We start from the raw sequence: 22657 nt of genomic DNA, 5'->3' as shown, positions 1-22657 counted from the left end.
TAATAAGATTGAGAAAAAAAAATAATTTATTATAAATATATATATACGCAAAGACAAATAATATTACAGATAATCCCCTATGAATTTTATCTAAGAGTATGATATTTTCTTATCCCAGTGTGTTTTGCTTTACTTCCTTTCTTCTTCTTTTTTCTTTCTCTTCGTTTTATCAATATGGAACTCGCAAAGTATTTTTCTTTTTTTTTTCTTTTTTCTTTTTTTTTTATCAATAAAAATTCAGGGTAAAGATAACAGAAACGTTACCTGGCGCTTACGTTAGACGTATAATAATTTCGTTAAAAAATGTCTATACTTGTTTTTTTTACTTCAATCGGTGAAGCATTATTTCAAATGGCACAAAGTTAGCGACCTCGTAGCTTAAAAAAAGAAAAAAAAGAATAATATTTCTACTAGTTCGAACGAACGTCGGGTTCCATACCGTTAAGTTCGCGTAATGCGTTAAAAATAAACGTGGACTTTATTCGTAATGCAAGATGGATTCCACGAAAGAATTTCAAATTAAATTGCTTTCTCTATGTCAACATGTAATAATAATTGGATCTTACAAAAGTATAATGTGTCCAGAGAGAAGAAATCGGAGTTAAGATCTCACTTCAATTAAAAATGATTTATCGAATCAAAAATGATGTGCTTAAAATAACACAAATATTTCTTTTTTATTTTTTCAGAACGAAATGTTAATGGTATAACGTGGAAATGATAAATAGAACTCGATGATTTAACTGGACAAGTTCTCGAGTTAACAACAATCTTATCATTTTAAAGGTAAAGGCGAATAAATTGAAGTGAAGTAAAGAAGAAAAAAATAGAAATAAAAAAGAAAAAAAATCAGGGAAACACATAGTAGATGTGTAAATCATGTCGAGGCGTCCAAGCGTTTCCATTTACGATTATCCGGAGCATCTAAATCCTTTCAATGACGACACTACAAACCCTCCTACTTCGCATCCACGGTTGCAGCGTGAAAATAGCAAGAGCTCGGCCAAAGAGATAAAACATAAATTTTGGACCTTCGGGAGAAGCAGGAAAAAAAGATCGAACAGTTTTTCCATCAAGTCAACATGGTAGGTAAAATAGAAAATAAATATATGTGTATGCATCTATATATATATATATAGATTTTTTTCTTATCTCAAATAGCACGATACTTTGTTTAAAAATCTTAATTAAAGATTTTCATAGCATGACTCTCCGTGAAGTTAAGTGTGAAACTGAACCTTATCAATACCGGGTCACGTAAAATACATTTAACGATTTTTATTACCAAGAAACAAATTTGTATTCAACTTAGAACGTGTTTTCCTTTGCAAGCATATTAATAAGAACCTTGATTCTAGTTAAATTAATCCAATGAAATTGTTATAATTCCGATAATGCAGATATTAAACTCGATATACTCCGTGAGTATTTATATTGAATTATATTACTGAATAAATTCAAAGGAAAAATTTGAAATATTGTTATCAGTTTGTTGAACTTGAACCTAAATAATGGTGTCTTAAAGACACGTGAATTAAATAGCAATATCTGCATTTGGCCGTAACCCAAAAGATACAAATAACCGAACGTTGCGTAGCGAACTGTAAGCGTCACATTGAACTATGTCTCATTTCTCATTGTCGATTCTAACTTGGCAAAAAGAAATTAATCTGATTGTTTAACCTGTTGAGATCTGTACAAAAAAAAAAAAAACAAAAAAAAAGACTAAACGTGTTTTTGTTCATACAAGTTTACGTTGTACATAAGATTTATATCAAATGTTTCATTCAAATTAACCACGATAAATGTTATCTTTCATATAATTAATCTTACAAAAAAAAAATGAGAACAAAAAACTGACGTGTTCACTATTAAGATATTGTATAATTAATAATGACAAAAGAAAATACTTAGAAATTTAAAACACAACGCGTTGGCAAATATTTTATATTCCGTACTTGTATTATAAGTTTAGAAATGCAGTAAGAGATTGGTTATTATGCGTCAGTGTTGTCAAGTTTTTTTAAATAACTTGCTTACTTAACTCTTCCTATCATTTACATAGCGATCTTCTATTAAAAACAAAAATACGTTATCCACATAATTATTATAGAATATATCTTGAGATTTTATTCGAATGGTTTGAAAAAGGAGCCAGAATATAATTTGAAAATTGAAAATTTATTGCCGATTATTATGACAAACGATTAGAACGGTATAGAAAGGAAGCTTTATTACACGGAATGAGGATGATCGCAATCATTGCAATTTTAGTGTCCGTGAATTTGCTACGCTTTCGATGGATTATTTCTTAGAAACAATTCACTGATAAATGAACAAATTTATTGGTAAAATATAATCGATTTGTTTACCTTTCATCGACCATTCTTTTCGACACATTGGAATACTCGACGTTTGCATTCGCGTCAGTGAATAAAGTTAGATTATGTTATTATTCATGACGTCATTCTTCGTTCGTAATATATATGACGAAGCGATTACTCGGTTAATCTTTCAGTTTTCTTTTACAGTGTTCGTAAACATTGTAGAAAAGTTTTATCACAATATTTTATTCAAATATATTATTCGAACGTTTTATCACAAAAGATTTCGTTCAATATTTAAATTATTTCTAATATTAATATAAATTGTTAATAATTCATATTTGATTTAAAAAAAAAAAAAAAAAACATCCACTTGAGATTTCTTATTTTTCGCATTTCAATTTTCTATATATATCGATTATAACGAGCAATATTTCTAAAGTGGAATTCGACGGCCTTTCGCCGTAGATAAGACTTACTTTTTTTTCCTCGCGTTTATCAAACATAATTATCATCGGGTAAATATACAAAAAAAAAAAAAGAAAGAAAGAAAAAAAGAACGAACGATTAAAATCTCGTATGGAGGAAAAGAAATGACGAATTCTGAGCCAAAGTTCGAACTTATATCATGACTTTATTTTTAGATTACCACGCTTAACGGATCATCTATTCGAGCTTCAATATTTTTTATTACTTGTTGTTTGTTGCTTCATTCTAACTTTTCGATCGATATTTCTATAGATTGTTATTTTAAGATATAAGAGAATGTGTTTCTAATAACGTTTTATAATTTATTTATTCACAAAATCACAGGAACGGATTATTTGGTAAACGGAAGGAACCGGATCAAGCTGAGAAAAGATCGACGATCATAACAGGTACATTCGCGTACAGGTATATTTTATGTAGTTATATAACTTACACAATAACAATATTATAAATAATCAAAATAAAAGATTGTATCGTTATGTGTTGATGATCAAAATTACTAACTTTTAGTTTCGTCTGCGTATAAAAGAGAACCATTTGATAGGCCGATAGCACCGTCACGAATTTCTAAAGATCAACAAGAATTTGACGAAGCTTTAGGAACTCTCGTTAGAAGAAGAAAATACACAATGGACAATAGTGGTTCCAGATATAGTTCTAGTCTTACAGTCAACGGAGATCCTGCAAGGATCTACGATGGTAGTCCTCAGGATACGACAGCGTCCATTATGGGTGATCTTACTCCTAAAGCACCAGCTAGAAGGTTTTTTCAATGAATTATTTTCTATCTTTGTCAGTGTGTTATATTTATTATTATTATTTTTCATTTAATACGAAATAATCATTTGAAGTAGATTTGGACAAGTAAGTCCAAGACCAACAGATAAGATACCACCATTAAATTTCGAAGATAAAGAATCAAAAGAAAATGGGACGGTGACGTTGCGTGAAACATCATTCGAAAGAACCCCAGTACCACCGATGTAAGAAATTGATATATTATCGAGTAGTATAAACATATGGCTCATTCTAAGAAATCTTTCTTTACATATTTTTCTTTGTTCAGACGAAGGTCTGCTACCAGATCATCGCAGAGGTTAAACACGAGTAATTTGGATTCGGAAGAAGAAACTAGCAGGTCGGGTGACGTTACGTTGAGAGATGAAAACGAAAATGTTCCTGAAGACTATGTTTTTAAAAGATTTGGACAGGATTCTGTGAGAAGATCGAACATATCTATAAACAGTTGTGTATCCATTGGTAGCACAGCTAGTGGCTATGGACGGAAAAAACGTAGGGCACCACAGCCACCACGACGCGCAGAACAATTGGAAACTCCAGAGGTGAGTTCGTTAAATGAAAAAACGTCAAAATTTCATCGAATGCGTTGTGAACAAAATGAAAATATCGCGTGGTAATTTTTACTGGCTAAAAATAAACTTTCGACGCGTCATTGTCGTCACGTTACTTTTAACTTTGTTTATAATTTAATTTTAGCCATTGAATCAACGCGTTGGTATGGTTACTGTCAAATCTTTTTAATACGAGGGTCGAGAAATACTATGTTATAATTTTTTTATTCAAATATTTTCTATTACCCCTGTATACAGATAACACTTTACACAACGTCGATAATGTCACTCACGAATGTTATCTATCGGTAAACGATTTTAATGCCCATTACGATATGCAACACGCATTGCATAAATGCAACATGTTGCCAATCATAAGAGCCTTTAATATAATTAAAATTTACAGTAATATCGATGTGTAAATAATTAATCGAAATGATTTTACATTCTTTTATAGGAAAACGAAATCAAACAAATACCGGATACTTCGAATGTAGAATCGCAAATTACCGAATCGATCGATATCAGTAGAGTCACGGAGAATATTGACGAAATGACGAAAAGAAATCAAGAATTGATAGAAACTTCAAATGAGAATAAAGAAAGTAGTGTTCAATTAACTTCCAAAAACGAAACGATTACACAGAATGTTACTGGAAAGTCTGAAGAAATTGTTGAAGAACCTATTATGTTGGAAAACATAAAAAGCGATGACAAAAATGTAGAATCAGAAGAAAATCAGAGGTCACTCGTTGAAGAAAAAGAAGAAAAAGAAGAAAAAGAAGAAATCAAAGAGCCGAGTAATAAGGAAACTAGTCATGAAGAAAATCAAACAAATAAGAATGATAACGTTGTTATCGAATATTGTAGAAAGGAAGAGGATAAGGTAGAAATAATAAAAGATATAAATGAAATTAATTCGCAAACTGAATTAGAAGTATGTCTACGAAGAAAAAACTCAGCCGATAGATTATCTCGAGAAGAAAGTTTTTCCGTTCAAGAGGAGATCAAGAAAATAGAAAAACAAATTCAAGCTTTAGAATCGAAAAATTCATCTAAAGATTCGACTGACGATATAACAACGGATAATACTTCTAATACTAGATTATCCATTTTAGCAAATCGCAGACACTTTTTTCAAAACATGGTTGATACCGAAGAATATAAAAATGGTGTTAAAATAGAATTTAAAGAATTACCACGTGAACAAAAAGATATTCACGTTATCAAATTAACAGATTCTCCTGTACCCGTTGAAGCACCTAAAGATCCAGTCAAAGTTATCGAATTACACATTTCCGAACCGATCAGACAAAGGCCAGAAATATTGGATGATGTTAATCCTATACCCAAACCAAGAAGGCACGTTTCATTGAGTTACAATGATTTCGAAGGTTCCGTAATTCCGAGAGAAAGAAGCAGAAATTTCGAATCTTTCGATAAGAGAGGGAAATCTGTTTGAGCATGATTTTAGTTGTATAAAATGTGTATAAACAATTCATTGGTAATTAAATATGTAACTTTTGTGTACCTTTTACTCTCGATGAATGAAAGAACAAATGGATAAATTCGTAATGCAAAGAGAGCGATAAAAGTAATCGTATATATATATAATATATATGTGCCTTTAATTTGTGCTTTAAAATGTATATTGTGATAAATATCTACATTAATCTCACATATATAATTAGAATACCTATAATTATATATTTATGTATTATCTATTTAGAAGCCAGTGTTTAATTATGTTTTTTTTTTTGGATCAATAATATTGTGATCATACGATTATTATATAATTATAGCATTATTGGTTGCACCACGACATTTTACCTATACTTTTTGTTGATATTTCCATTATTTATTTATAAAAAATAAAATTTAAACAAATAACACGATACTATTCGATATTCGCTCTTTCATTATATATATTTTTAATTTTTTTTCTATCGTCCTCATTAATTTGTTTTCATCGAATACCATTGACCTACACTAATTGTAAAGAATACATAATTTAATTATAATTTTAATTATATAAATATAATATATACGAATTAAAAAATGTTTAATGTTTTTATTCAGGGAATGTCAAAAAACAAAATGTTTGTTTTTTCATTATATTAATATATATATATGTAATATATATATATATTTTATTTTATTCATTATATATATATTACCACGAGAGAGAAGAAAGACGGAAATAAGAGAATGTTAAAATTCACATAGTCGCTTGGTATATGTCCAAAACATTAATGTATAAGAATAAATTTAAATATTCAGTCTTTCACCGACATATTTGGTATGTGTTGACAAGCGACCATATGAATTTTGACTTTCTCCAATTTCGGTTTTTCATGGTAACATATACATACACATATATAGTATTTTATTTTCTTATGTTTATTGCAGAAGTTTCAAACGTTTTTCTTTGTATTTTATAAGTCTCGGAATATTATCTTTTACCGTAGATATTATGTCACTTTTATCTCTTAAAAGGTGTTTCTGTTCACGAACCTATTAAATTTCCAATAATTGATATTAAATGTTATGAGTAAGTTATTATTTCTATTTAAATAGTAATGCAAACGATTCTTACCTTTTGTTTAAAAGCTAGTAACAGTTCCGATAATGTAGTAGTTATACAAAGTTCTTTTGCTAACTGATCCGTTTCATCATCAGAGAATATATCCATCAATGCATCCAAACATTCTGCGTTGATCCACGCGGAAGATTGTTCTTTACATGTTAGTATAAAAAATGTACTTATGTTCTAAAAAAAAAAAAAGCAAAATTCTTATTTTTGACGCATGATTTGTTAATGTTATAATAATTATAAATTTCTACCTTCAATAAATCATATTTATGCTGATTGTCAGTTTGAGCTATAATCAAAGCTAAATGTCCTAACATCCTTATTATATTGACACCAATATTTCTATTTAAAAATAGCTCATCGTAATTAAACATTAACGAAATATCATCTACTGTTAAGTTAGAAAAATAATTTGTTTGTGCTTTAGCCAGTTTTTGAAGACAAGCTCTCATAACAGCAATTGCTGAATCTAATAATTCAAAATTACTCTCCAATTCACAACCTTCGTTTTCTCCATTTCCGAAAACAAATTTTCCAATTTGACACCATATACTGTATACAGAAAATGTACATTAAAAAATAGTCTTTAAAAAATCAACGATATAATATTAAAATATAATTTATGTACTTGTACAAATCCTCCATGTCATTTGCCGAACTAATATCTGAAATAAACAATAAATTATGTGCGCATAAATATGCTCTACATCTCAATACATCTATCTGTTTTAAAAGTGCTCTTCCTTCGACGCTTTCTGAAATACATTCACGAGTTTCTTTATCTATATTTGCAGTTTTGATCCAAACTTTTTGTATAACATTACAATTGGTAATAATTTCTATTATTTCTACCGGTAATGATGAAATAATATGAGACAAATCAGTTTCCTCTGGTTCATCCTCGTCCATGGGTTCTTTTTGATTCATTTCATCAAAATCATCTAAATCAGAAAGCAGTTCATTTTCCTCTTCGTCTGAACATAAATTAGCCAAAATTTCTAATGTTTGTTGTTGAGCTGTAAGTAACTTTTTGAATTCTTGTATTTTCTTTCGAGTTGCTTTTGATAAATTATCTTTTTCCGTTGATAATATTGTACCTAAGTCATGCGATAGACTATTATTATCTACAGTCAGTGTTTCTAATAAAATTTTAATAACTTGATTAAATACATCAATTTCGTTATTTTTAGTAAGACAATGCATATTCAACAGTATACCAATTATTAACGTTTTCAGTAATATCAGATCATAGAATGGCAAGTTATCGCTGACTTGTAAATTTAATATATTCAATAAGTCTTGCTTGTACTCTTTGAGTGTTTCAATCGCAATAGGATTATCTTCTGATAGAGTAAGTATACACTGTGCAACCACAGTGCTAATCTCTATTCCATATATGGTAACATACAAATATTGTAGTAATATTGATAGACATAGTTTATTTACATACTTAACAGCCACTTCATTGTTTTCGCATAAAATTAAAAGCAATGTAACAGCTTCAATAAATGTTTCTTTTTCATCGCATAGATTTTCTTTAATTGTAGAATCCAACTTTGGTTGCCATTCTCTGTAATCCTAATTGTATGTCATTAATATAAAAATCAATTATCAAAATATTAAAGTGATCATAAATATACTTACTCTTGTAAATAAAGTAATTAAAGGAGTCATGATGTCATCGTCAATTAATTTTGTAACAGCATTGTCTTTACCATTCTCAGCTACTTGTCTCAAAGCACTTGCAACAGCAGCTCTTATTGTCAAGCTATTATCAATAAGTAAAGGGCCAATCATTTTAACAATACCATCTGATGATACTCGTTCAGCTATGACTTTACTATAACACATAGATTCTAAAGTTCGTAAGCCAGATAACTTCTCCTCTATGGCCAAAGATTGTATCTATGATATAAAATTATATATAAAATAATAAATAGACTGCACATTGTCTTTTTAACCCTTTGAGCACTGCGTTGTCCAATGTTAAGTGTGTGTCATGGAATGTCCACTCTTTACAAAAAAGCACACCATGGGCTGAATATTTTTTACGAAAGAGCACAAGTTTAGCAAACTGAATTTTCATTGAAAAATAAAAATGCAATAGTTGGGTAAGATCCTACATATGCGTTCATAGTCTAAATTGAATGGTTGTGTGAGAGTGCATACATGCATTCATAGCACTCAAAGGGTTAAAGATTTACAATTTATTTATATATATATATATATATATATATATATATATAAAAAAATTGTTCATAAATAAACATACTTCATCGTACACCATTCGCAATACTTCCTCTTTGTCGTCACCTTTACAATCTTCTGATTCATTCAAATAATTATTCGATACAAGTCCTGTAGGATTTTCTCTGTGCTGTTTATTTTTCTTGCGTTTATCTTTACCCATTTTTTAAAAAAACAAATAAAATATTACACTTAAAATAGGATATTGGTTACATACGTTCTACGAGAGAGCACGTGTTACGAATGCCTCCTTAAGTTTAGTTTACAATACAAAACCTGAAAAGCTAGATGGTGCTGCGATACGTAAATCGTTTTTTTCATTGGTGGATTAATAATAAAAATAATTATTGAAAAACTTCAGTAACAACAAGTGAAAATTTTTGTTCAATTTATCGATTTCTGTTTAAATTTTATATTCAAAACTCTCCATCTGTGAAATAATGTAAATAATAGAGATTATTTTTTTATTACAATTTGTATTGCTATATATCGGTAATTTCAAATCATTCGAGTGAACTGAAATATAGTCTCATAAACATTGTAAAATGTATTTCTCTTTCTTCCGTTTTGTTATACAAGAAAATAATCATCAGTTTTAACCTAATTACAAAAAATTTGTGTTCGTTAAATGATTAGATCGTTATACATATATAATATATATATATATATATATATATATATATATATACACATACATATAGCATAGTTGTTTTTCTCATATACATATTTAAAAAGGTAAGAAATATAATTGAAAAGAACAAAAATTAAATCGAATGTTGTCATGCAGTTGGTTTGTTTTTATGTAGATGGGAAAGAAACGAAATAGTCAACCTCTACCGGTTACCCCAAGTCGTGTTAAAATAGAAATAAAAGATGAAATAGGTAATAATAAAATATTTTTTAATTATAAGTATTATTTATATATCAAATCTGTGATACGTTTTAGCAGATATCTAAGATGTCTTCGACATACCTGTAGAACTGTGTTCTCTTATGTTTTTGTATATGAAATATATTAATTCTATCTACAATAATAGGAGACAGTGATGTTCTTGTTGCAAGAGATAGATTAAAAGGAGCTTTACGAGAATTATTGCAACACACCGATTCAGACTCATCAGCAGATTCAAGCGAAGAAAATTCTTCTCATGAGTTTAGGCATCATATGAGAAAAATGTAACATTAATTGTTTACTTTAAAAGATACATAATCTTAAATACAATATAAACTCGTTTTGTAATAGAGACAACATGTACAGGACGAAGTCTATTCATTTTCAACAACCAAGAAAAATAAGGCGGCGTAGACAAATACAAATGGATACAGCATTTCATCATACGTATGTGATGAAACTATTTGATCGCAGTGTAGATCTAGCTCAGTTTCAAGAAGATACACCACTTTATCCTATTTGTAGAGCTTGGATGGCTAATCAACCAAGAAATCCAAATCTTATTCCAAAGTGAGTATACAATAAAAATATATAAACTTGTTATAATAAATATAGATTTTTTATAATATTTTATTCTTGTTTAGAATACGTAGTCCTAGTCCTGAAATAGTTAGTGAAATAAATAATCAAAATAGCAACATATTAGATGCAAGTGGAGAAATACGAGATGTTCATTTTTTACCACCTCCTCTTCCTTGTGAAGAGGCAATGCCAAGAAATCGTATACCATCTCCAATTATTCCTGAAAAAGAAGAGATTAAATTAGAATATGTAAGTAAATAAAGCAATAATTATAATGATAGTGATGTTAGGAAAATTTAATCATGTAGAAATAGTGTTACATATTTTAAAATGTATATCTATTACGTATATCAATAATATTTAAGTTTCTTAAATACTGTTTCATTAATATTCTTAGGATGGACAAACTCTCAATTCGCGAGATGTATTACTAAGAGAACACAGAATACATTGGAATGCTGTTCGTAAAAAGTGGCATCAGCAGGCGCATAAAAATGAACAACGTTATGCACAAGGCCAACAAATACTCAGTACTATATTTAAAAGGTACGTATTATTTTAATTCATTTAAATGAACACACCTTGTAATATTTTAATAATCAAATCTTTTTCCAGGGCACAATCAGAATTTGAATAGTAAAACAACTAGACCATGCATTAGTATCTATCAATTACATAAATATTCGTAATATTTGGAAGCAAACATATATCTGCAACATTAAATGAATCCTATTATTAAAATAATTATATTTCTCCTTTATATTATTTGTATAAATATATATTTTTATCACAACATATTTTGATAATTATGTTTGTAATTACGTCTTATAAGGGCTCCATCAAACCTTAAAAACACTGATTTTTTTAAACTCTATACCATGATACAGGTCCATTAGTCCTAATAGACCCCTACGATCCTGTAGTTTTACAAAAATCGGTTTTCTTAAGATCTAACGGAGCCCTTGTTAGTATAATGAGATGTCACAAATTTGATCTTCATACTTTTATATTGATTTTTTTTGTTTTAAATATATATATAATTCAAATGATTGCCACGCTAATTTATTATTAATTTAGTATTGTTACGCTAATTTAAATTAGATGATATTTTTTACATGTTAAAATCTAATTGAACATTATTTTCACATTTTTAGTATTAATTTGTTAAATTTTGATATTATCTTACCCATATTAACACTGGGTTGTATTTTAATAATTATAATCATATTCATAAAGAGATAAATCAATGAAAATCGTAATAATATTATATATTAAAGTTATACTAGGAGAAAGGTAAAAACAAGTGATTTTGAAGACTTGAGAATTACATGCTTTTTATTTTAAATAGTGACAGTTATTGTAACTTACACTATATACTTTCAAGTAATAGGACTGTACGATTGTTTCTAACTGCGATTGAATTGCGTATGAAACGTGCATATATATATATATATATATATTTTGTTTAAATTGAAGAGCATTTGTAATTGTCAAGACTTCAGTTTTATGGATTTTGTTACTAAATTTGTTATACTATTCACTTTCATTTCATATAAAATGTAGCTAAGGAATAAATAACATAATTTAAATTATTCATTTACTTATATAATAGAGTACATTGTTGTCCACTGGTTGACCTTCATTATTGTATACTTTAATAACAAATGTTCATTATTGTAAGTAACATTATTATTTTTAAAAGGAATTTATTTATGAATCATAGGAAATATTTCTTTCTATTCAACAGCCTTGTACTCGTGAGACAGAAAGAATTTTCATTTTGGAAGTATCAGGTAATTAATTTCTAAATCACCATTATATCGATTGTAAAAGTTCACTTATCCGTTAGGGATAATTCTAACACTTGTCGAAATGTTTCTTCTTCTAACAATCGTCGTTGTTCTTCTTCTATTTGTTGTTGTTCTGAAAGTTTTAATGCTAGATATAATTGTTCTGTTGTACTTTCTAATGAATCACTATCGTCTTCTTCTTTAGCTCTTGCTTCATCTATATTATTATGTCCTTCTGCACAGCTCGCAGTAGTTTCTTGATATAATACCAAACTAGCTTGAATAGCTCTATATTCAATTAAAAAAAAGGCATGTGATTAGATTTGAACAATAATTAATTACAGTACATTATTCTTACAAAAACAACCTACATATACATTTAAAATAAACTTACTGAAAACATAATTTTGAATAAATCAAATAATATAGAATTTGATTCGATTTCTGTACTAATACCTTTGAAGTTGTCTTTCTTCTTCTGTTGACATATTAGGTGTCGTTGGTCTAGATGGTTTTTGTGCTCTCAATGCTTCCCATATATCGACCTATATACAAAATAATCAGTTGTATATAATGATATATAACAAGAAGGAAATCACAGAGACAATTTCTTACCTCATCGCGTTCACTTCCAGCTTCTAATAAACTTTGCTGGATAGCAAATTGTAATAAATCGTCCTCTTCTTCAATACTGAATTGTGTTCTAACTTCAGCACCTATATAATTTTATAAATAATTATTTAAAATATGTAAAATTATATATATATACGTATGTATCCATATAAAATGTTAATTATCCGGAAACATCTAATTACCAAGTTTTATATAACCAGTAGGTGGTTCAAAACAAATATCATCTACCAAACATGTCATGCGATTTGTTTCTTGTAGATGACCTACATGCGGTACTTCTTGATCCAAACCAAATATATTTCCAAATGTTATTCTTGCATTAAGAATATGAAATAAAGGAATTTCTGTAATACGCAAAGCAATTAAAAAAAAAAATTTTAAGTCTATATTTTATTTCGTAAAAATAGATAATACACTCACCAATTTTAACAGGAAATCCAGATGGTAATTGCATTTGTATATAATCTTTCAATTTAGCAAAATGTGAACTAGATATTGCCATTAAATCTACAATAGGCATAATTTGTTCTTGCAAACTCAGTGGGTATTCTTCACTGAGCCAAAGAGTTGCCTGTAATTAAATTAATAAAATAAAATTAAAATAAATTTTAATACGCATTTTATGTAAAATATGACATTATTATTTTATTGTTAATTGTACCTTGAATTTCTGTATTTTTGTATTAACTTCTTTTGGTCTTCCAATATCCCTTCCATTTAAGTCAATGTCTGGATCAAAATATTCTTCGGCTGTTATATTAGAAGGATTACCAACATTGCTGTATTCTTCTTGCTAATTAAATAAAAAAAATATTATTACTGAATTTTATATACATAAATATATGTGCTATAAAAATAAAAAAGAAAAGTAAATAATTACACTGGTTGTAGCGTTACAATTTTCATGTTGCTGCTCGGCGATACCAAGAAAGGATTGAAGAGGTGTGCGTGGTGCTCGTGCTCTTGCCTTATCAGCTTCTGATAAGTGTTCCAATCGTGTTTTTGTTATTAATTCTACATTACTTGCACTAAAGACTTTACATTCATGTCCATTAATTACTTCACTTTTATCTGACCGCCAGCCCCATATACCAGCTTTATTGCTAGCAGTATATGTATATATATATAATTTGTTACATTATGTTCTAAATATAATTAATATTATAATGACGTATAACAATAAATATTTACCGTTCAAAACTAATTTTATCTGTATCTATATACGTAGTGACTATGGGATTTGTAAGACGTGCTAAAATGCCTTCTTCGGAAGGTTCCATTAATTGTATATTTTCATCACTAATAAGTTTCATATGTTCCACGTAAACCTTCCTTGTTTCATGATCTACCTCCATCATTGTTGCACCATCATCTGAAAATAATATAGCAATTACGTTTGTGAATCTAATTAAATTAATATGATGAAAACGAGGCCAACAGAAATATTTCTTTAATGTAATTTATATAATGTAATTTATATAATAGATCAGCAGTTCAATTTATACAAATATATGCTTATTATTAATTTATTTATATACTTGTATTTTTTCTTCATAAAATTTGGTAACTACTTTTAGTAGCAAAAACAATAATAATAAAGCGATAATAATCCCATTATGCTGTAATTTACTAAACTCATTATAACGTTTTCCAATGTGACTACAGTTACTTGGACAAAATAATAAACTAAATTACCAAAATTAAAAAGAAGCGCATCTATGCAAAATTAATAAGAATATATATTCCACAAATTTTCAGGGTTCATCAAATTGTTGTACACAACATGTAAATTGTAAACAAAACAACTGTCACCTGATTGTTGTCCCATCATGGTGAACACATAACTGCGATCACACCTAAGTACCATAGGTGCATTTGTTGCAGCTTGCATTGAATATAAATAATAAATAATAAACAAATAAACAAAAAAAAAAGAATACGTAAAGAATACAAACGGAAAAAAAATTTAAAAAGTAATTGAGTAATTCATAATATAATAGAAGTCATTATTGTTACTTTCTGTAAATTTATGTACTAAGTAATAAATATATTATAATATATAATAAACTTACTCTGTCCTTTAAAAACATAACTTCGATTTCCTCGTTGCCAATTTGTATGATCAAAACCCAATAGAGTAGTGTCAATTCTTACATTACTACCCTGTTTGTAAACTTTATATGTATCACTTGGGCACATTCGAGATGCAAGAGGAACTAATAAAACAAAGATAAAAGAAAACTCTTAGAACATATCAACAATTTGTCTTAAATTTAACTGCATACCTTGAATTTTGATTTTAAAATGCACGAATAAATTTGTCTAGATAATTACCCCAACTAGTAAACTCCCATTTCATTTCTACATAAAAATCGGGTGCCTGGAAATGATAATAATTCAAATAAATATAACAAAAATGACTATACAATCATATTAATACTTAGATGCTATAACATTTATTTGTACCTTTAAATCACGAAGCATATAACGTTACTTAATTGTCGAAAAATTAATTTTTTTGTTTAATAATATATAATAAATGTAAGAGGAAAAATGCATATATAAAAAGTATTAATAGATTTTTATATTTTATTAATATATTAAAACAATAATAAAAGTTTTATTCATTTTCATAAAAAGACTAACCTGTTTAAGTTTGTGAAGTAATTCGGGAATACCTGCAACACGATTACAATATCTTTGGTAATCCCTACGAGCAAGCACCATTTGTAATAATTCTGGGTTACCAGTTCCGACTGCTTCTTGAACCACTGAATCAAACATATAAAACATATACAGAGTGTCTTGTGACTGGTGGTACAACTGAGCAGGGGATGATTCTACATGAAAAACTAAATCGACAATGTAGAATACAATTTGTTCATATCAGGCATTGTTTCGGAGAAAAATAAATTTGAATATTTATTGAGAGAGAGAGTATGCATGCACTAAGAGTTTTTAACTTAGTTTTTTATTATATTTATAATTATATCCCCTGCTCGTGTTTGTACTACAAATTATAAGAAACTCGGTATATATTTAACATCAAATTGAATTGCTTTTATAAATTTAAAAAATTACAATTACTTACCGCTCCATCCTTGAGTATTTTCTGTGTTGACATTAGCTTCATGATGTAATAAAACTACAGCACAGTCAGTGTGACCTAAAGTAACTGCTAACATCAAGGGGGTTCTTCCACGAGTATCATGTTTTTCTATTTCATGCTGTAATACAAAAACAGGAGTATATATTACATATGTCAAAGGAAATATTTACTTTGTGAATTTTTAAAGAGATTAAAATAAAACTAATTTATTAGATTAATCAAATCTATATGTCTATATATTTTTAGTATATATAATATCATGAATAAAATGTTACACTGCATAAATAAGGTTTCTGAATAAGATTTCCATATAAGGCTTCAGAAGTCTTTTTGGGAAATATCTAAGAACTCTCCATTCAAATTTCTAACAGTTATTAAACATAATTCAAAAATATTGACTTATGAAATGTCAACAATGCATAACACTTCATGTTTCATTGAATAAAGCAATTAATTATCTAATATTTAAACATTTACATTACATCTGATTGTCTTTTTAATGTGTAATATAATAATGCTATATATAAATTATATAAAATTATCAAAAATAAACTTAAGTCAATGTTTATTTTTTACTTGCACATGATTAAATTATTTGACTTGATTATATATAGTATTATAAGTATATAGTATTAATGATCATAATAAGATACATTGTGAAATGAAGATACTACAACAACAAACTAATAAATGTGCAACATAAACATATGAGAGATGATAATGCCATTTCTTTTAAATTATATTATTACTCTAATCTTTGATTAAGTATGAGAATTCTTCATTAAATGAAACTTTTGGAAAATGCACTGTTCACATCTGAAATATAATAAATATTTGTAGTATCTATGTATTACATAATGGATATTGATACATCAATTGACAAAGTTGTTATGAAAATAACACTAAATATAAAGCTGTTAAAAAATGATATGCAAGATATTTTTACACAAACCGGATTTGTAGAGAGCTCTTTAGCAAGTTCAACATAGTTATTATTCCACACCAGCCAATGCAGTGGATAATTTTGTTGTATAGTCTCTACATTAACCATTTCTAATAATTATTATTATAAACAATCACATCCAAGGTCTGTTATGATAAATACTACAGTTTAAATACTTGATAACAAAATTTGACAGTCGGATACATGACAAAAGTAAGTAATCCACCACTGATCGCCACGATTTTCACTCATTGAAAATGCAATACTATAGTTTAGCAAACTAGACGATTAAAAGTCAGCTACCGAAATGATGCAACGGAGAACAATCATATGTGGTGGGGAAATATGAGAGAAGGTAGGGATAGATATGCATTCGCGTTCGGCAAACTATTCAAAAAGTACTTCATTCGAATCTAACATTTGTTATATTATATACATTGTTATATTATAAACGTTGACAAATATTTAACAATTGATTAAATTGTTTTTGTTTACAAATATATGTAATTATTAAGTGAATGATGGATTTTATTAATGTGGTATGAAAAAATGTGTTTTGGAACGTTGAAAAGAGAGACATTATCCAAAAGAGAGAGAGACTAAGAAGATGCAGGCGCTGCGATCCCGGATTGCCGGGCAGCGATTGACGTCAGTGATAGGCGGCCAAGATGGTTGTCAATGTTGATAAGTGGTTTAGTTCCTCAAATGATCAGTGATAACGCGACCGATCGACAGCTGACTTGTACGAAACTTCTACATTATGCCTGTTAAATAGAATTCAAGAAAATTGACGAAGACACCAGGGGCCTTCGCATTTTCTGCGAGGGATGGCGGACGGTGAAGATGCGGAACAAGAGACTCGACGAGCCTTGGACGTCGTTCAATCCATGATTGACATTTCTGCTGATCGACTGGAAGGTTTAAGAACTCAATGTTCGACCAGCGCTGAACTCACTCAACAAGAAATTCGAACCTTGGAGGTAATCTTTTATTTTTTATTCATTTTCTTGTTTTTCCTTTTTTTTTTAACTCTCCTCATTTTCTTTTCTTTTATTTTCTTATTGAAGATGTGATATGATGTGATGTGATTTGATGTACTTGTTCATTTTCTCTTTGACGTCTTGCTTCAATATATTATGATTGTCAACAAATTTTTAAATACTTTTTATTATTGACATTATGCTTAGATCTTTTCTCTTGTTTTATTGAAACTTTAAGAAATATGAAAATGAACATTTGTTATAGTTAACTTCTTCTTATTTTTATTCAAACACTTGGTTGTCATAAGATGTTATTTTTTTTAGAAAAAGTTATTTTATAAATTGATTTAGTTTTGTCTTAAAGAGGACTATTTTATTTTCTTTTCTTTTCCTTTTTTTTTTTACAATTTATACATATGTTTTAGGGAAAATTGATTAAGTTATATTCAAAGCAACTGGTGACTAAAGCCAAACTTGCTGTAGAATCATTACCAGCAGAAATGAGACAGTATCCATCCTTGCAACAGTGGTTACGTGTAGTGGGTCTCACACAAGAATCTATTCAAGTATGTATATTATTAATTGATAATTACATATACTTTTATCTATTTGTTAAATAAATTCAACATAAGCATGTTTAGCTTGAATTTTTAAACGCAGACCAGTAAGGTATTCAACAAAAATTTATTCTTAATATCCTTTATGTTTTATTATCTTCAAGTAAATAAAATATGTAACATTTGTTTGTAGGTGGTTTGTTCTAAAGCTAATTCTCTTGAAGCGTTGAAAGAAAAATCAGAACATGAATTGGATACTATTCTAGGCGAAAATAATGTTAGACATAAGGAAGAACTTCGTAGACTTTGTAGAGCATTACATAATCTTCGCAGATATATGGGTAAGAGATTTAATTATTTTTTTTTAAATACTATATTTAATCTCTTGCCCTATAACAACATGTGAGGCTCGGGATATACTTTATAGTCCAAACATAAGAAACACGAGTCCTACTCGTAGCAAATCTTATGAGTCGAATATAAGAAGCATAAAATATAGTACTAAATAAGGCACACAGCTCGATACATTAAATCATAGTGCAAGGGATTAGTATAAATATTTATTATAAAAATTATCGTTGCTACATTATAATGTATATTCTGTTCAGATGCACTCTTAAGAGGAGATGTGGAAAACAGTGATATGAATTTGTATTGGGACTCTTGGGATAGGCATCACTTACGTTCTGGCGCATCTCCTAGACTTATTCGATCTCGTATTACAAGATGTTCTGTTCCCTCAGAAGATAGTATTCCATATCACAATAATAATAATAATCTCACTAGCGATATGCTAGCACAAGCTTCTTCTATAACGTCTTTATCATCTACTAGTCCACCTTCTACACCATTATTACAAAGACAAGGGCATAGTATGTATTTTTATATGACTATATTTATCTTCTTTTTTTTTTTTATATATATAATTTTAATTTATCTTTTTTGTAATAGCGATCAAATTTCCTACAACTCCACCTCCTTGTAAAAAACATCAAATTGGTTTACAAAATACTATATCACAGCCGGAAGTGTTTCCATTAACTAAGTCAAAATCTCATGAGTCACAGTTAGCAAACCGTCTTGAAAATGGAGACACAGCTTCTAGGTAATGTTTAAATCATATTAAATATAATTTAATCAATTTTATATAAAGCTTAAATATAATATATAGAATATATGTTATTCTTCTTACAGTTGTGCAGGCGATCATCATGTTAGTTCTGTAGGAAGAAGAAATCGTTTACTTACAGAAACAGGGTCATGTAGTAGCAATGCAGATATCATGACGGAATACTTTTTACCAAATAGTAACAGTCCTATCAAATCACCTCCATATTCCAGTGCAGATAGTGATGATAACAGTTTTAAAGGAACTGGTAATGGTAATAAACCAAGAAAGAATATATTGCTAAATATTCAGCAAAAAATAATGATTTATACTAATAAACATTAATAATATATATTTTAGTAATAACAAGTTTGCAAGTGCCAAAATCGCCACGTACTCCAACTGTAACACGTGGGATGGGTCATTTTATCGCTCATCGTTTCACTAAAACATTTAAAATGATGACTACTTGCGACTATTGTGACAAACAAATGTTTATAGGAACTGGCTTGAAATGCAAAGAATGTAAATATAAATGTCATAGAGACTGCGAATCTAAAGTACCTCCCTCTTGTGGCCTACCTCAAGAACTTTTTGATGAGTTCAAAAGATCTGTTCAGGGTGATGGTATGAATCCTAATATTTATAATTTTACTCTATAATAGTAATAATTATTTAATTTATAATAATAATAATATTGCTATTATTAGGTATGGTTAATGTATCTCCAATATTAAACAAACCAAGTATAACATCCCCTAATCATCATAGTTCTAATTTATTGGCTTCGTTGAATCGAAGAGATCGAAAGCGGTCACACCCTCATTCTTCTATGAATATACCTTTTCCGGTATACCATTGTTATTTGACTTTTTATTTTATTTAACTGAAAAATTGTTTTGATCCTATTTCAATGTTTTTATATATCTAGGGTGCTGATTCTAGTTCGAATACCTCGAGCTGTAATAGCTCAACACCTTCTAGTCCAGCTTTATTACCTGCCAATACTAGCCAAACTCCGCAAGCACCTATGAAGCAACAGTTCCATTTTCCAGGTAATATACCTTTTCTTATACATCAAGTATATCAAATATTTCAGATGATATCTTTGTAGATGTTGTACTGAATGATAAAGGTGTTACATTGGAAACGCATCGTATTGAAAATACAAGTGATAGTGAGAGGACAGTAAGTGTTTCCAATTCTGGCAGCGTTAGCACTGATTCAGAGCGTACACCAGTCAGAGTAGATTCCCAAGATTCTCAGGTTTCTGATGGGGAACCAGGAGATAGTCGTTGGCCTCGTCAAAATAGTGTACGTAAATTATTTATATTATATTAATTATGATATATTAATTTTTTTAACTAAAAAAAATTAATAAATAAAAGAAAACAAGTAATATACTTAAATTTAAAATTATTTTATGTATTTACAGTTATCTATAAGGGAATGGGACATTCCATATGATGAATTAAAAATTGGAGAACCTATAGGTATTGGAAGATTTGGAACAGTTTACAGAGGAAACTGGCATGGAGATGTTGCGATTAAAGTTTTAAATATGGACTATTATCTTGATGACGATAAAACATTAGAAGCCTTCAAATTAGAAGTATGAGACTTTGATTATGATGTAGTATTGAATTACGAATCAATTAAGTAAAGCTACGTCATTGTTTACGAGTGCATCATCTTTATAGGTGGCTACATTCCGAAAGACTAGACACGAAAATTTGGTTTTATTTATGGGTGCTTGTATGAAACCCCCATGTTTAGCCATAGTAACTAGTATGAGCAAAGGCATGACACTTTACACTCATATTCATTTACGAAAAGATAAATTCAGTATGAATAAAACCACTGTTATCGCTCAACAGATTTCTCAGGTATGTGTGTAAAATATTAAATAATAATATTATATCAATTTAATATAATCTATATAAAATATCTTTTAATATTGATTATATATACGTAGGGAATGGGATATCTTCATGCCCGTGGTATAGTTCACAAGGATTTGAAAAGCAAAAACATATTTTTAGAAAATGGGAAAGTAGTAATAACTGATTTTGGTCTGTTCAGTGTTACTAAACTCTGTTATGGTAATAGGTGAGTAAAATTAAATATATTTTGTTTATAAATGCTCATGTACTTTTAGTATTAATAATAATTTTATATTTAATATAGGAAAGGTAATGGATTAAGTATACCACCGGGTTGGTTGTGTTATTTGGCTCCTGAAATTGTACGACGATTAAAACCACAACAAACTCGAGATCAAGAAGAGTTACCATTTACAGATGCTTCTGACGTTTATGCATTTGGGTTTGTACTCATGTACACATTTTTTATCCTTGGTTTGTAAATATTATTTACGTAAATTTAATGACATTTCTGATTTATTTCAGAACCGTGTGGTATGAACTTTTATGTGGTGAATGGCCATTTAAAGGTCAACCTCCTGAAGCTATTATTTGGCAAGTAGGTAAAGGAATGAAGCAACCTTTGGCTAATTTGCAAGCTTCTCGTGATGTTAAGGTAAGATTTAACATAAGTCAAATTTCATGCAAATATACAGAGTGTTTTTTAAGTAATGGTACAAGTAAACAGTATACATCATCAATTGCAAGACATCCTATATATCTAAATGAAAAAAATATATACATAAATATATATTAATATACATTATATTTTTATTTTTAGGATATCTTGATGTTTTGTTGGTCATACCATCCCGAAAATCGACCTGACTTTGCAAAACTGTTAACTACACTCGAAAAGCTACCTCGTAAAAGGTTAGAACGTAGTCCTTCTCATCCTACTCATCTTTCTCGTTCTGCAGAATCTGTGTTTTGAATATGTTTAAGTCTATTTAACTACGCTGTTATTCTCGTAGTGTACATATAGAGATGTGCAATTATTGCCAGATCTTTGTTCGTGAAACGGAAAAATTACTCATTGAAAATTTTGTCGGAATTATTAACTAATCAAATTACGATAAGATAATGTTGGTAATACAAAATGAATATGAAATGAATATATATATATACATGTATAT

General features: G+C 28.7%; 5 protein-coding genes across 11 annotated transcripts in view; 3 read left to right on the top strand and 2 right to left on the bottom strand.

Moving 5' to 3' along the window:
• LOC106794052 (transcriptional regulator ATRX homolog) overlaps positions 1 to 6118 on the top strand; it is an 11244-nt gene extending 5126 nt beyond the window's left edge. The window contains exons 2-8 of the mRNA XM_014761454.1: positions 690 to 704; positions 787 to 1085; positions 3138 to 3202; positions 3324 to 3576; positions 3668 to 3796; positions 3880 to 4156; positions 4623 to 6118. Coding sequence (XP_014616940.1) covers positions 880 to 1085; positions 3138 to 3202; positions 3324 to 3576; positions 3668 to 3796; positions 3880 to 4156; positions 4623 to 5627 — 1935 coding nt within the window. The 5' untranslated portion in view covers positions 690 to 704; positions 787 to 879 and the 3' untranslated portion in view covers positions 5628 to 6118. The remainder of the gene's footprint in view (positions 1 to 689; positions 705 to 786; positions 1086 to 3137; positions 3203 to 3323; positions 3577 to 3667; positions 3797 to 3879; positions 4157 to 4622) is intronic.
• A 436-nt stretch (positions 6119 to 6554) lies between these two features.
• Positions 6555 to 9255, bottom strand: LOC106794070 (HEAT repeat-containing protein 3). 2 transcript variants are annotated; one of them, XM_014761486.1, is made up of 6 exons: positions 9031 to 9255; positions 8403 to 8663; positions 7387 to 8336; positions 7010 to 7310; positions 6762 to 6935; positions 6555 to 6679 (listed from the first exon to the last, which is right to left on the bottom strand). In XM_014761486.1, the coding sequence occupies exons 1-6, from the start codon at positions 9166 to 9168 to the stop codon at positions 6566 to 6568; spliced, it is 1938 nt and encodes a 645-aa protein (XP_014616972.1). In that variant the 5' UTR covers positions 9169 to 9255; the 3' UTR covers positions 6555 to 6565. The 2 variants fall into 2 exon arrangements, with proteins under 2 accessions (XP_014616972.1, XP_014616973.1); XM_014761487.1 differs by having other exon boundaries at positions 9041 to 9130.
• A 286-nt stretch (positions 9256 to 9541) lies between these two features.
• On the top strand, positions 9542 to 11558 carry LOC106794066 (protein lin-37 homolog). Of its 2 annotated transcripts, none has more exons than XM_014761479.1 (7): positions 9542 to 9740; positions 9812 to 9887; positions 10043 to 10181; positions 10249 to 10467; positions 10542 to 10728; positions 10877 to 11025; positions 11095 to 11558. In XM_014761479.1, the coding sequence occupies exons 2-7, from the start codon at positions 9812 to 9814 to the stop codon at positions 11114 to 11116; spliced, it is 792 nt and encodes a 263-aa protein (XP_014616965.1). In that variant the 5' UTR covers positions 9542 to 9740; the 3' UTR covers positions 11117 to 11558. The 2 variants fall into 2 exon arrangements, with proteins under 2 accessions (XP_014616965.1, XP_014616966.1); XM_014761480.1 differs by having other exon boundaries at positions 9545 to 9740; positions 10264 to 10467.
• A 437-nt stretch (positions 11559 to 11995) lies between these two features.
• LOC106794065 (ankyrin repeat domain-containing protein 13D) lies at positions 11996 to 17278 on the bottom strand. 3 transcript variants are annotated; one of them, XM_014761476.1, is made up of 14 exons: positions 16964 to 17278; positions 15994 to 16129; positions 15549 to 15673; positions 15237 to 15282; positions 14975 to 15118; positions 14715 to 14786; positions 14094 to 14274; positions 13783 to 14005; positions 13564 to 13695; positions 13323 to 13473; positions 13085 to 13246; positions 12885 to 12985; positions 12726 to 12814; positions 11996 to 12557 (listed from the first exon to the last, which is right to left on the bottom strand). In XM_014761476.1, the coding sequence occupies exons 1-14, from the start codon at positions 17060 to 17062 to the stop codon at positions 12314 to 12316; spliced, it is 1905 nt and encodes a 634-aa protein (XP_014616962.1). In that variant the 5' UTR covers positions 17063 to 17278; the 3' UTR covers positions 11996 to 12313. The 3 variants fall into 3 exon arrangements, with proteins under 3 accessions (XP_014616962.1, XP_014616964.1, XP_014616963.1); XM_014761478.1 differs by having other exon boundaries at positions 15549 to 15580; XM_014761477.1 differs by lacking the exon at positions 14715 to 14786 and having other exon boundaries at positions 16964 to 17277.
• A 271-nt stretch (positions 17279 to 17549) lies between these two features.
• LOC106794064 (kinase suppressor of Ras 2) lies at positions 17550 to 22643 on the top strand. 3 transcript variants are annotated; one of them, XM_014761475.1, is made up of 16 exons: positions 17550 to 17934; positions 18360 to 18500; positions 18685 to 18832; positions 19100 to 19363; positions 19443 to 19596; positions 19686 to 19867; positions 19960 to 20226; positions 20310 to 20449; positions 20531 to 20654; positions 20714 to 20913; positions 21035 to 21211; positions 21300 to 21485; positions 21575 to 21708; positions 21787 to 21924; positions 22008 to 22137; positions 22303 to 22643. In XM_014761475.1, the coding sequence occupies exons 1-16, from the start codon at positions 17782 to 17784 to the stop codon at positions 22453 to 22455; spliced, it is 2691 nt and encodes an 896-aa protein (XP_014616961.1). In that variant the 5' UTR covers positions 17550 to 17781; the 3' UTR covers positions 22456 to 22643. The 3 variants fall into 3 exon arrangements, with proteins under 3 accessions (XP_014616961.1, XP_014616958.1, XP_014616960.1); XM_014761472.1 differs by having other exon boundaries at positions 19686 to 19873; positions 20699 to 20913; positions 22303 to 22642; XM_014761474.1 differs by having other exon boundaries at positions 17551 to 17934; positions 19686 to 19873; positions 22303 to 22642.
• The last annotated feature ends 14 nt before the right edge of the window (positions 22644 to 22657 follow it).

This window comes from Polistes canadensis, unplaced genomic scaffold (assembly GCF_001313835.1).
Source record: "Polistes canadensis isolate GaletaPanama2010 unplaced genomic scaffold, ASM131383v1 scaffold_22, whole genome shotgun sequence".
Taxonomy (NCBI): domain Eukaryota; kingdom Metazoa; phylum Arthropoda; class Insecta; order Hymenoptera; family Vespidae; genus Polistes; species Polistes canadensis.
Note: the sequence above shows the minus strand (reverse complement) of the source record. Positions and strands in the feature narration are given on the sequence as shown.

Coding starts and splice junctions, on each gene's coding strand:
- LOC106794070 (XM_014761486.1), bottom strand. CDS start 9,168: ATGGGTAAAGATAAACGCAAGAAAAATAAACAGCACAGAGAAAATCCT. Junction 8,337..8,402: donor TAATTACTTTATTTACAAGA/GTAAGTATATTT, acceptor ACATACAATTAG/GATTACAGAGAATGGCAACC. Junction 6,680..6,761: donor TACTAGCTTTTAAACAAAAG/GTAAGAATCGTT, acceptor GAAATTTAATAG/GTTCGTGAACAGAAACACCT.
- LOC106794066 (XM_014761479.1), top strand. CDS start 9,812: ATGGGAAAGAAACGAAATAGTCAACCTCTACCGGTTACCCCAAGTCGT. Junction 10,182..10,248: donor AGGCATCATATGAGAAAAAT/GTAACATTAATT, acceptor GTTTTGTAATAG/AGACAACATGTACAGGACGA. Junction 10,729..10,876: donor AAGAGATTAAATTAGAATAT/GTAAGTAAATAA, acceptor TAATATTCTTAG/GATGGACAAACTCTCAATTC.
- LOC106794064 (XM_014761472.1), top strand. CDS start 17,782: ATGGCGGACGGTGAAGATGCGGAACAAGAGACTCGACGAGCCTTGGAC. Junction 17,935..18,359: donor AAGAAATTCGAACCTTGGAG/GTAATCTTTTAT, acceptor CATATGTTTTAG/GGAAAATTGATTAAGTTATA. Junction 20,655..20,698: donor GCAACAGTTCCATTTTCCAG/GTAATATACCTT, acceptor CAAATATTTCAG/ATGATATCTTTGTAGATGTT.
- LOC106794065 (XM_014761476.1), bottom strand. CDS start 17,062: ATGGTTAATGTAGAGACTATACAACAAAATTATCCACTGCATTGGCTG. Junction 13,696..13,782: donor ATTGTAACGCTACAACCAGT/GTAATTATTTAC, acceptor TTATTTAATTAG/CAAGAAGAATACAGCAATGT. Junction 12,986..13,084: donor TACTGGTTATATAAAACTTG/GTAATTAGATGT, acceptor AAAATTATATAG/GTGCTGAAGTTAGAACACAA.